The sequence below is a fragment of the Poecilia reticulata genome, linkage group LG9 (genome assembly GCF_000633615.1).
Source record: "Poecilia reticulata strain Guanapo linkage group LG9, Guppy_female_1.0+MT, whole genome shotgun sequence".
Classification (NCBI taxonomy): Eukaryota; Metazoa; Chordata; class Actinopteri; order Cyprinodontiformes; family Poeciliidae; genus Poecilia; species Poecilia reticulata.
The window spans coordinates 18,911,513-18,924,154 of record NC_024339.1 but is presented as its reverse complement, the minus strand read 5'-3'; the positions used below and the strand labels follow the sequence as shown (position 1 = coordinate 18,924,154).

The following is a 12,642-nucleotide window of genomic DNA, read 5'->3' as shown; positions in this document are numbered from 1 at the left end:
AAGTTTGCATGTGTGTGCATGAGGGAGAAGATTGGCAAATATCCTGCTGCCTCCTGCGGTGCACTGATAGCGCCTCCTGGAGTTGCATTCAAAGGTGCATGCACGAAAAAGTCCAGCGTCAGACTGCAGTTCTGCTTTATTCCCGTCAGTGGCGACCCAATGCTGATGTTGAATTAGTCACTGGCAGTGACAGATGCTTAGAAACAGAAACTGTGCCAAAATAAGAGAATTTGGTCTTACAAGTTCAAGTTAAAAGTAGACATTTATTTTAAAATCTCTTTTTTAATCTTTGAAAAAAATGAAACAATGGACAAAAAATATCTGACTAAACAAGCCCTGCTTCTGCATCAAAGTTCTTTTTACCAGAGGTTTAGTAAATGGAGCCTATACCTGTGCATCATTTAGTCCTTATATAAAACCTAGTATAAATTCAGAAATTGGGCAGTTTTTTAATTTTTCATCTATACTTTTTATCAGAAAAGAAATTTTTGCAAATGTATTGACATGGTGTTTTTTGTGAATATGAACAACACTATTTGAAGATTATAATGTGATAGACCCCCAATCTGAGCAAACCCCAAATGTCAGATGCAATAACTGCAAGATTTGTGTGTGCACGCCGCATCTCCTTGGTGCTGCTCGATACAGTCAATTGTATCAAGCAAACAAGTTAGACTTAGTTAAAAAATACATTTATGGATGAAAATATTTAAAGAAAGACTACTGGTTTATTGGACCTCCAGGATTTTATAGACAATTTCTTAGGAAAGACATAGAGCCATGTACAAGGGGACATTTTGACCTGACATGCATGATGTGCAGATCTTCTCAGCTGTCAATCTACTTTATGTTGGACTAATTAAATATAATTTTAGGGATAGGATACCAAAAGTGTCAGGGTTTGTTGTTCTGAATGCATCATAGCGTGTTTAACATGGCTTGAAGGTCATTCTACAAATTAGTTTATATACAGTATAAAATGCTCTATTAATTACAAAAGGGAGATAGAAATCACATCCAGAGTTTGAATGCCCATGAAAACATTTGTTCAGAGATAAAATAGGTCAGGCCATTTACTTCCCTAATTTAGTTCTTACAAAACTGTAAGAATTAAAATGAACTTTGTTCCAGCCTATCTGACTTGATTTGCCTCCAACAAATCTTACAGTTTTTAACACTTTCAACTTAGAGCCTCATGCCATCATGACTGACATAATAACCCCAGCTGTGTAAAATCATCTTTATGATGCTCTTGTTTAATGACTAATCAGTGTCATCATGGTAGAACTGGAGTTGTATTTACCACTCACACAAAATGCCAAAGTAAAACGACGTATTTCCAAACCAGGTTTCAAACCCAGGACATTCTTTCTACGAGAGAAAGGTGTTATTGACTTGTCCAACCATGCAGCCCAATACTGCAATCATTGTTTGATATGTATGGATAAGTTAGCCGAGGAGCTAAAAAAAAAAACCCAGCAGAATTAACCACATGCTGAATTATCAGAATTACTGTAGGAGTGAACTGTTTTGTGATATGTAGAATATACAGATAGGACAACTGTTTAAGTCAAAAAAGATGTAAAAACTGGAAAAAAAAATAAAAAATCTAGAAAATGTAACCTGGATAAGTATGGCATTTTGACGTGGAAAAAACCCTTACAAAAACCTGAAAATGGACTGAAGATGATCAATGATTTTGGACTTAAAACTAGATTAAAAAAAAGGTCATTCAATTCTAATTCCACTGAATTAGTCTTTTGATGTCATAACTGTACCACACAATAATACATACTGAGTCAATCGTCACTGAGTGATTGATTCAGTGACTCAATCATCCGACTACTGCGAATTATCATCTCACAAGAAACATTAATAAAGACTACTCTAGGGCATTTCTGTTGAAGATTCCTGACTTTGTTGCTGTTTATTTTTCTTTTCTTTTATTTTATAAAGTTAAATAAAATTAATTTGCTAACAAAATGTTTCCCCTGGATTGTAACAATGCTCTGTTGTTCAATCTCGAACAGTTCCCTCAGTGACCCCTCCCTCCCCTTCTCCTCAATCCCCTTACAGCAGTCATGTGACCATGTGATCTCAGTCGGCGCAGTCAGCCAGTGAGAAGGAAACTTGTGACTGCGGTAGAAGCAGCTGGAGCGTGGCCCTCTCACTGCGAGATTAAAGAAAAGGGAAAGAATTTACAAGACAGCTCTCCTTCAGTCTCCTCAGCTCCGTCTGGCAACATGGACTGCGGCATTTGTACGTCCAAGACCATCCTGCTCTTCCTCAGCTTGGTGTTCTGGGTAAGTGTGTGTGTAGGGGTGTGTGTGTGTTTGTGTGGGGTAAATTTGCACCTGCTAAGGTTTGAATGCGGACTATTCGGGGAGAAACCAGCAGCAAATATGAACCGAGTTCATTTGCTTTACAACAGCCGCGTGTTTTATTTTTATTAATGTAATTATTAGTAGGTAGGCTACGCGTTTACAGAAATCAAAGTTGCTTTGATAAAAATCACAAGTAGGGTGTGAGCTTTAGTGGACAGTAACTTCCTTCTTTCTATGTAGCTCACATAGGCCGGATGTGGAGTTTTTTTTTTGGGGGGGGGGTTTCTTGGGGAGATTTAGAGGAATCTACCCCCACACCGTCTAACATTTCCAGTAATTCTGCTTCACCTGTGACACACTTTCCATGTTTAGACAACAGGCCATTCACATTTGTTTTAACGTAAACACTTTGGTCCGCTGTGACTAGCTCTCCCGGTGTTTCTTTTTTTTTTTCTTTTTTTTTTTTTTGTTGGAACAAACTAAATAGAATTTTGGGACCATTTGCAACGGAGGCCTGTGTAATTACGTTACTGTCTGATGTACCCGTCTGTGGGGGAGAAAACACTGATACTGCCTGCTTTCATCTTAATACCCGCCTCCATGTTGTGACTTCCATTTTTCTCCATAGTCCGTCTCGGTTTTCTCTGGATTACTGGCCTGGTTGGCCCTTTGCTGAAGTCTAACTCAGCCTGCATGTAGAAGAGATGTAACGAAAGGTTTACCTGCGACTGGAAACTTGAAAATTTGATTTGTATTTCCATAGATAACCACTGCAACATTGTGCTAATAAAAACCCTTTTCCGTGTGGACACTCTCACTAAGGGAAGAAGACTGAAGCTACTTGATATGTTCATAACATTAAGGAAATATAAGAAGCTATTTAAAAAGAAGCTGCCTTTTCTATATCGGGATACATATTTGTTTAATTTTAGCTCCTGAAGAGTGAGAAGGAGCACAACACTTGGCAAATAAAAGGGAGGCTGAGAAGAGAATCCATCAAGTTTATTTGTATAGCACATTTCAGCAACAAGGCAAAGTACTTTACATTATAAAAACACAAAAAAATATAGTCATAGAAAACGGTCAACATCATAGAAATATTGTCCTATTTTTATTCTTTTGAGCTTTCAACCTGCGTCTGTCATGGAATATGCTGAATTTAGAAACGCTGGCAGCTTCAGGGTTATAACAAATGAGATGCACACAAAACTATCTGCATTACTGTCTCAGTAATGCTAGCCATGCTAACCCCTCATAAGCTGTGAATGGAGTCACCAGCTCAGATTTTGGCCACAAAATTCTGTTTAATGCCTACATAAGAGGTACGCGTTTTCTTGTTTTGTTGTTACAAATCAGCAGCACTCATCTCTCCATATGGAGCAAAAATGTCTAAAATTCAGCCCTCAAGCAGGATCATCCTTACTTTTAAAAAACCCGGATGTTCTGTTAGGGAATCAGTCAAACTTGGTTTTGTTTTGTCAGCTGTTTCCAAGAATCAGGAACAACACCGTTTCATTTGGGGTTGTCCAAGTGTTAGGATTTGTTCAAGACGCAAAAACTTACACAAAACATTAACTACTGTCAAAGACTTGATTTAAAATGTTAACAATGTGACTTAAAATGGCTTCATAAAATAATGCCATGTCATACAGGCACATCTAATTTTAGTGTTTTTATGAGACCAAAGCTAAACAATAAGTCAACGTTTTGCAAGGACAAGAGCTGAAGTGATCAGCTGTTCTTCTAATTTTAACAGCATGCATGTGGAATGTGGTCCAGTGATTACAGATCCAACAGGTTCTGCAAGGAACTCTCTAAAAATTGTCACCGCCGATTAAGAAACATAACCTCAGACAGGCTTTCTCAAATTTCAGCGACGCAGCGTGTGAACCCTATATGTTGTGTTAGCAGCCTCTTTGTGCTGCATCATAGGCACAAGATCAGATTTTCTGGGGAAACTAGGGGGTGAGGAGCACAGGAAGAGGTGCAGGGGAGCAGCGAGCAGGGATCTTGTGACTGGGAAGTGATTAGAGAACTGAGTCATGAGACCAAAGTCCATGTAAATTATTGTTAGACTACGGATAACACACATCTGTACATAAAAAAAAAAAAAGTAGTCAAACAATAAAAGAGCTGTAATGTTAAAGAGGAAGTAATACTGAAAACGGCTCTGATGGTGACGAACACATGAAAGGGAAGTTTGATTTTATTTTTGTTGTCTTGCCTTTTGCATGATTTTTAACAGGCAAAGTCAAAAAGAGCCAATTACCCGTAGTTATTTTTCATATGACTAGAGTTGTTGCTTAAGAAACACCACACTTGAGTTTGTTTATTACTTTCTTCTACTGCTGTTTTACTCCTTTTATCAGTGACTCAGATTTAAATCAACTCCATTTCAAAGGGCAAAAGGAAATTGGGCATGTCAACAAAAAGATAAATGCTTTACCTTTACCTCTAGAGCTGCCCCACTTTTTTTTTATCTAGTCTTAACTCACATTGAACTTATATAAGCAAAGCTTGTTTTAGGTAAAGAGATACGAAGTTGTTCCGTATGTGCAAAGGAGTGACTCATGCATGGCGTCTTATGATTGGTGATGTGAATGCTAAACAATGATAAGGTTGTGACTTTGTCAACCTTTTAACCCAGGAGTGATCACATGATTTCATATCACATGATGTACAACAAAAGGAAATCTTTTCAAACAAGACTTTACTGCTTTTCTCTTGTTTTACAACCAAATGCATATATGTGTTATATCTGTAATATTTCTGTTATGTGGACAGAACAAATGACTTTAGTAGTTTTTATTTATTTTTTTACCTTTGCTACATTTCTTACTGTGAATCATATCAAATATGTTATTGAAGCAGAAACTAATTAAATCAGGACAAATACTTCAGAAAATGGGATTAACATATTGACTCGTCAAACAGAAAGAAGCGAGTGACTCTATTACTTATCTTCTTAAAATGTATCATTGTCTTTTCAAGGACCGAGCTTTTTTCCTTTCGCTATAACTGTGTTTACAAGCAATCAATAAAGTTACAAAGTCCAGCTTCCACGTCAGAGGGAGTTTTTCTCATCCACAGATTGACCCAGTTTTCTCATCTGCCTCCTTCCCCCCCTCTGTCTGAAGTCTAGTGGACAACAGTGCCTTATAGTTTTGTCTAGTGTCTGTATAATAATGTTTATGGCATGCAATGAGGAGAGAGTCTGCACCATACTCTGACGATCCTTTCAAATACAGCAAATTTTGTCTCAAATATATGGCTTATTGGGTAGAGTGAGGAGCAAACAAGTATTTAATCATAAATGCAAAGTTTACAGAGACAAGAGCTTAGATGCAGTGTGTTGTATCTGACGGACTGTAAAATTGTGGGTTTTTAAATATTAAATTGTGCTCATAACAACAGCATGTTGGATTAGTTACTGTATTAGATTTGTGCTTTTTTTTTTTGTAGGAGTTATGCTTCCTCTTACTTTCAAGTAGTTGCTTTTATGCATAATGCGGGAGAAGTTGATTATCTCAAACTTAAGCAATACCTGAACTATGACCCCAACTATGTTTGGCCTTTGAAGAATGCTGCCAAGTAAAGATGTAAAAAACAGATCTACAAAAGCAAATGAGGTGGATTAGCAGTGCTTTCCAACAGCTGACTGTGCCATACAAGACATGTTACTGTGAAATATTGTCTCCTTTGCCTGGATTATTAGCTGTTAGCATACCATGACAGTCATGAGATTATCATACAGACTGACTGCTGCCAGGGAGCCTTCCTGCCCACAGCCATAGGCAATGACTCTTTGAAGAGAGTTACGACATCACTTAATTTCCCAATAGGATAAATAAAGTATTTATTTATAATTTTTTTTTAACTGAGGTTAAATTGAATTGAAAGCCATCTCACTTGTGCTGCACAAAATACTGAACTAAGTGCAACATATTAGTCTTATAAGTTACAAAAGCTCATAGAGAGAAATGGGAATATTGTGACAGTGGAAGAATAAAGTAACATTCAGATTAATTTTGTCAATTGCTATTTCAATATTTAACATAATCGCAACAGCATGTTTTCTTGTGTAATGCTACTGTGGTTTTACTAAACTGCCACAAACTTGTTCACTTAGACAACAAAATGTTTCTCTTTGCCTGGCAGGGTGCCGGAGCAGCGTTGGCCTATGTTGGTGCCTACATAATCATGAGCTACAGAACCTTTGACAATTTTGTGGAGGACAAGCAGTCTCTGATCCCCGCCGGAATCATCATCATTACCAGCGTGGTGATGGTCATCATCGGCCTGGTGGGATGCTGCTCCACGCTCAGAGAGTCCAAATTTGGCCTCGGCTGTGTAAGCATTTGCCCTTCTCTGGATCTTCTCAGCGTTTGTTCACTCGGCTGGAAGGGAATAGATTTTTAAATGCATGTTTTGCTCATTTTGGGCATAATTTATTTTTTCACTATGTTTAACAATTTCGACATTCTAATTTCTTTCAAATGTTTCCCCTTTTTTGCAGTTCTTTCTGGTTATCGTGATCGTCTTTGCAGCTGAAGTGACTGCTTTGGCGTTTATCTTCATTTACCAAAGCAAAGTGAGTCAAAATAACGCAATCTCACCATTTTGTAAATGTATTTTACTTTAGTTCCTATTGTTGAGATAACTTTTTCTACTTTGTGTCTTGCAGTCAGCGCAGATAAATCAGGAGCTGCAGCGCTCGATGAATGACACCTTTTCAAAGTTTGATGGAAACAATCTTGAGACCAAAGCTGTGAATGATCTGCAGTCTCAGGTTTGTCTTCCTGTCCACATAAATAGACTTGTTTTCTCAGCTCTACTTTCAAACACATCAACATCACTTTTGCTCTGCCTCCTCTCTCCCACTCATGCGGTTTCACTTCCTCCTTTGGTTCTCTCCGTTTGCATTTCCTTCTTCTGGGAAGCCATATTGGTGTTCATGAATAATTATTGTTATTATTGAGCCTCCCCAGAATACCTTATCTGGACTTTTCATCCAGATAAGGTATTTAGGCAAGCAAGATGTAAGGGTGCACTGATCAAAAATAAATATGACTTGACTGATAATCTCTCTATTGCTTCACAATTGTGTTAACATAGGCAGAAAAATATTTGTGTCCCATTTGCAATACTTATCTCAGTTGTTTGTCAAAAACGGTAATACATGACCTATGGAAGTTTTGCTTACATAGTAGTACATACAAATAAATTTTCTTTTGTCGTTGCAGTTGAAGTGCTGTGGAGTCGTCAACTACACCAGCTGGCACAACACCCCCTGGTTCGAAAAAAACAAAACCATACCTCATTCTTGCTGCATAAACACAACTCAGTGTACCGGCACCACACCAAGCCAGTTTTATCAAGAGGTAAATTAAACACAATCTGTACAATCCACCTGTTCACATGCAGTCATTCATGATTGTGCCCTTGCTTCTCTCTGAATTATGCATTGTTTTTGTCCTCTATTTTTTATTTTTTTTTTGATATTGCAGATTGGACCAGACTTTATCTTGTATTTTGAAAAAGTATTTTCAGTAGCTGTATACTTTAACATAAAATAATTAAACCTACTATTAAAGTTGCAACAGTCAGTTTTGAAATTGATTTCTGACTTCTGTGTGGTTTTTATTTTTCTTTTCTTTTTTTTTTTGTAAAGCTGTGACCCACTGATTCAGGCTTCTCTTAAAAGCACAGTTGCTAAAAAGCTGTTTTACATATTCAACTGTCGTTAGCATCTTATGTATGTGATTAATGAAGTTAGCATCAGTAAAACAAACGACTGAGTATTCTCTACTACAGAATGCTGAGCCTCATATTTACAGCCAGTAGTTCCAGATCGTACTTGTTCAACCTTCTTGTTACCTATTGAATGTTTTGCTCTCTCTAAACGGCACACCTCTACACCATGGCATGCTGTCTTAGAAAATACCATTTCGTTTTAAATAGGTTCTTACATCTCTGTTCTTCTTCCAACTTCATTTGGGAACTCCTTAATCATACGGACAACTCAACATCCACATTTTTTAGTTGCCACTGTAAACTACGAGCACTTGGATACGTTTCGTTTTCTCCAAATATACCTCCACAAATACTGATTTTGCATTTCTATCCAGCCAGTTGACAATCGGGGTTGGTTGAACGGTATCCGATTTGAGTCTCCAGCTCATTTATCTGTGCAGATCTCTTTTTAGGTATCTGTGACTCTTCTTTGGGTAGATTCTAATATGAACTCATTGTCTTTGTTTTTTTTAGGGTTGTTTGGAAAAGGTGGAGAAGTTCCTGCATGATGTGTTGAATTATGCCATGCTGGTCATTCTTGGGTTTGCCATCATCAAGGTAACCTACAGTTCATCTGTGAAATAAGCTTTAATATGCACACTGGTATACAGCATGTTTACACACAAAAATCGATATTGTGCCTTTTAAGTACTTTGATTTGTCACCTTATTTATGACGATTTCAGATGTCAGCTTGTCAGTGTTGAACACCATCCATACTGGAAGTACTCCAGTTGGCAAGTTAAATAGTACTCATCTCAAAAGCGTCGTGTACAATACCAGCTCTGTCAACATCTACTCTTAAAACAAAAAGGGGCCATTGTGGCATTCTCCGAGTCATTTACGACAGTTACACACTCCACTGATCAGATTATGCTTTTCAAAGAGATTTTTCTTCCAAGAAAGGCAAACTCCAATTACCTCGAGCATAAAAGATCTGAATGAAATGTTCCCCTTGTTACACTGCATGTTAGAGTTTTAACATGGATTGCCAAAATCATTTCCATCTGATAAATGCTTTAATAATACGTACTTCTACTACACAAATAACCCCCTCCTCCTCCTCCTGTGTCGTTGCAGTTCTTCGGGATGCTGAGCGTCTGTGTGATAACCTGTAGAAGCAGTCGGAGGAGCGGCTATGAGCCTCTGTATGCCTGAGACGCTTCCTGGACGTCCCTCCTCATTTTCCTCAAGGGGGTCTGCAGACTGCTTCCTCTGCACTGTAAACAACAATCAATTCCTTCTACAAATCTAAAGTTTATCTCAATAATTGTACCTGCAAGTCTTGCCATATTCTGAAGGGGATCATATGACGGCATGCCTCCTCAGACTGTAACAAACTTGTATGTAGCTCCTTCCATGTAGGTTTATCGTCTTGAGTGCATCTTTCCATGATGTAGAGCTACTTGTGCTGTCTGTGTCTCTTTGCAAACAAATTGAGAAATGGAGTCTGTCTGAAATGCTTGAATTTGTTTGAACTGTGTTTACTGAAAGCCTTACTTGCCCGATGCAGACTCTCCCAATAGATGTGATGTAAAGAAAACCGTCTGACATTGAGGCCTCGTCTTTTACTTGTTTATCTTTAACCCTTCTCACTCTTCTGCATCGTGTAGATAAACCTTCAAAGGACATTATTCTGTGAATGTACCTTAGTAAATGACGTCATTATATCTTTGAAGTTGTTTGCGATAGTTAACCAAAGGGTTTTATTGCCTTATTTAGGGATCTTAAAGCAAACTGAAGGGGAAAAAAACCACCACGTCTTTCTCTGGTCAGTTAACTGTATGGAGAATCATAATATGTTTATTATATTTCTAAATTAAAAGGGTAAATATTTCACAATGTTGTTTTTTTGTTGTTTTGTCTCCACTAAATGGCTATAGATTTTCCTTAAAAATTGTAACATGTTACCATTAAATGAAGTGCATTAAAAAAACAAAAAAAAAAACTTGTTGCTTGAAAAAAAAAAGGAGTATGCACACTGAGTTTCTTGAGCGTGACCCTCAGTGTTTATCTGTAACCTCCTGACTCAGCTGATAAGAGGCCCACATGGTGGCGCAGACAGATGATGACTATTCATCTTACATGAGCTCTGTCACTGTTTACAAAGATTAAAAAAAAAATACGAGTTGCATTCTAGAACTTGGCATTCTTGGAACTTCCTGAGCAGTCCACAGTCAGACTTCATTGGGAGCACAAGTCAGCCAATTAGAGGACCTGCCAATGCAAGAGTTCAGCAAGCTTTAGTTCTTTTGAATGTGCAGACTGCCACTGTGTTGAATCCCACTCATATTTACTGGACCATGTGGTAACATCCCTCTGTTCAGTACATTACATAAATTATTTGATCTCTAGGTTTTAGTCTTGCTCTTCTTTATTAATATCTCTGGCCTTTGATTTTGATTTCACTTCCTGATGTCGATCTTCTTAAAATTTGTACATTGATGAGGATTTTGTAAATTGACTCTTGAACAGAACAGCTTCAATAGGATGAGTTTTATTATTTTTCATGAAAGCATTTAACCCTGCTATCACTTAACATTAGACTAGTCCATCCATCCATCCATCCATTTTCTTGCACCCTTGTCCCTTAGTGGGGTCGGGAGGGTTGCTGGTGCCCATCTCCAGCTATCGTTTCGGGCGAGAGGCRGGGWACACCCTGGACAGGTCGCCAGTCTGTCACAGGGCAACACAGAGACACACAGGACACACAACCATGCACACACACACTCACACCTAGGGGCAATTTGGTGAGGCCCATTAGACTAGTCGTAAATCCTAAAACTTAAAAAGAAATTTAAAATCTCACCAGTTTTGAAATGAATTGCAGTAACAAAGAAAGTCCAGTAGGAGGTGCAGCAGAGCCAGGACTCACTTTAGAGCCGGTAGGGCTGTGCCTAATGGACTCTGAAGTCAATTAAACGTAGGAATATGACAACACAAAATGTAATTTTTTTTTCGTCAACAAAACAACCTACGAATATACAGTTTTACATATTTGTTTTGCGAACTTATACATGTTTGCAACAAATGATCACTCAAAGTATATTTCAGCTACCTGATTTCTTCACAATCAGCTTTATTGGCCAAGATTTGAAGGGATTGTAAAATAAAGTAAATGGAGATTCAGAAGATGAGGGATAGTTTACCAATGCGAGCTTTAATTAAGATTTCGTGCCTGCCCAACTGACCGCTTGACCAGATGAGACGCCACAGGCCCACTGATACAGGTCAGCTGAAGTTTATCATGACTTTCTGGAGACCTCAGCAAGGATACAAGCTGGTGGTCCTGGGGTCACACTGTAGTGATGAAGTAATTAATGCAGAAAAAAAAAAACAGCCAAGTATCGATTGCCGATGCTGCACAGGACTGTACAGATATATTTTTCTGTAGGCAAACATCTGTTTTAAAAATATCTTTTTAAATCAGTGTTATGAAAAATTCAAAGTTTAAGAGAATCTTTGTGAATTTGGGGCTTTCATTAACAAACTATTCCTTTGTGTACAATTCATCTATTTATTGTGTCCATCCATCCATCCATCCATCCATCCATCCATTTTCTTACACCCTTGTCCCTCAGTGGGGTCGGGAGGGTTGCTGGTGCCTACCAGCTAGCGTACCGGGCGAGAGGCGGGGTACACCCTGGACAGGTCGCCAGTCTGTCGCATTTATTGTCTACACACAATTAATTTAGTAGGTCCTAAAATCATCTTACAGAAAACCAAAATAGTTTCCCAAATTAAATGTAAATCGTCTATTGATTTGAAAGGGAATCTCTAGCTGTAAAACTTGAGAAAATCCAATGCTAATACTAATAATGATTTTAATCAAGCTTTAAATTCATTTGATACTTAATTAGCTTTTTCTATATTTTTTCCCCTGAAGCTTCTTGGGTTTCTATTTTTATGTGTTTTTTTAATTAATATTTTTCTTTATCACTTCATGCATTTCTAATCTTGAAAATGTTTTATAATAAAGCATGTCTTAAAGCTTGAAATGAACAGATTTAGGATTTGATTTACGGCAACATGGTTCAGGCACTGAATTTGGCATTGTAACTCTTTTTATTCCCTTATGATTCAGTCCTGCACACCTACAGATGTGGCCCCCTTTTCCTTCCCACTTTGCGCCATCAGCTCACAGGGAAAAATGCTCTTCACAGACATGCACAGACTGAGCCAGATGCCATCACCGACCTCTAATTTATTTATTTCTGTTCCCACTTACGCTGGGATCTTGTGAAGGGAAGTAACCTGAGGAGGGGACGACTGCAGCGCCGCTGCACACTTTGTGCCAAAGGGAGATAAACTAAAGGGCAGGATCACAGTTTTGTGCGTCTTTGCACACATCTGAGCACGTTCATATTCAGAATTCCTTTGTGGCATGCACAGCTGCACTGAACACCTTCCCTGGATTTGCATCAAACTGGCTAGTTTTGTTGCAAATCTCCAAGCTTTTAGATCAAACAAGCATCAAAATCCTCGCTCTGGACAAACAGATTGAAGAGAATCACCTTGTGATCTTG

The 12,642-nt window shown here is 38.2% G+C and overlaps 1 protein-coding gene across 1 annotated transcript; it reads left to right on the top strand.

Moving 5' to 3' along the window:
• The first annotated feature begins 2,116 nt into the window (after positions 1-2,116).
• On the top strand, positions 2,117-9,958 carry tspan36 (tetraspanin 36). Its single transcript, XM_008418406.2, has 7 exons — positions 2,117-2,303; positions 6,483-6,674; positions 6,841-6,915; positions 7,009-7,113; positions 7,568-7,705; positions 8,592-8,675; positions 9,197-9,958. Exons 1-7 carry the CDS (start codon positions 2,244-2,246, stop codon positions 9,272-9,274), a joined length of 732 nt encoding a protein of 243 aa, XP_008416628.1. The 5' UTR covers positions 2,117-2,243; the 3' UTR covers positions 9,275-9,958.
• The last annotated feature ends 2,684 nt before the right edge of the window (positions 9,959-12,642 follow it).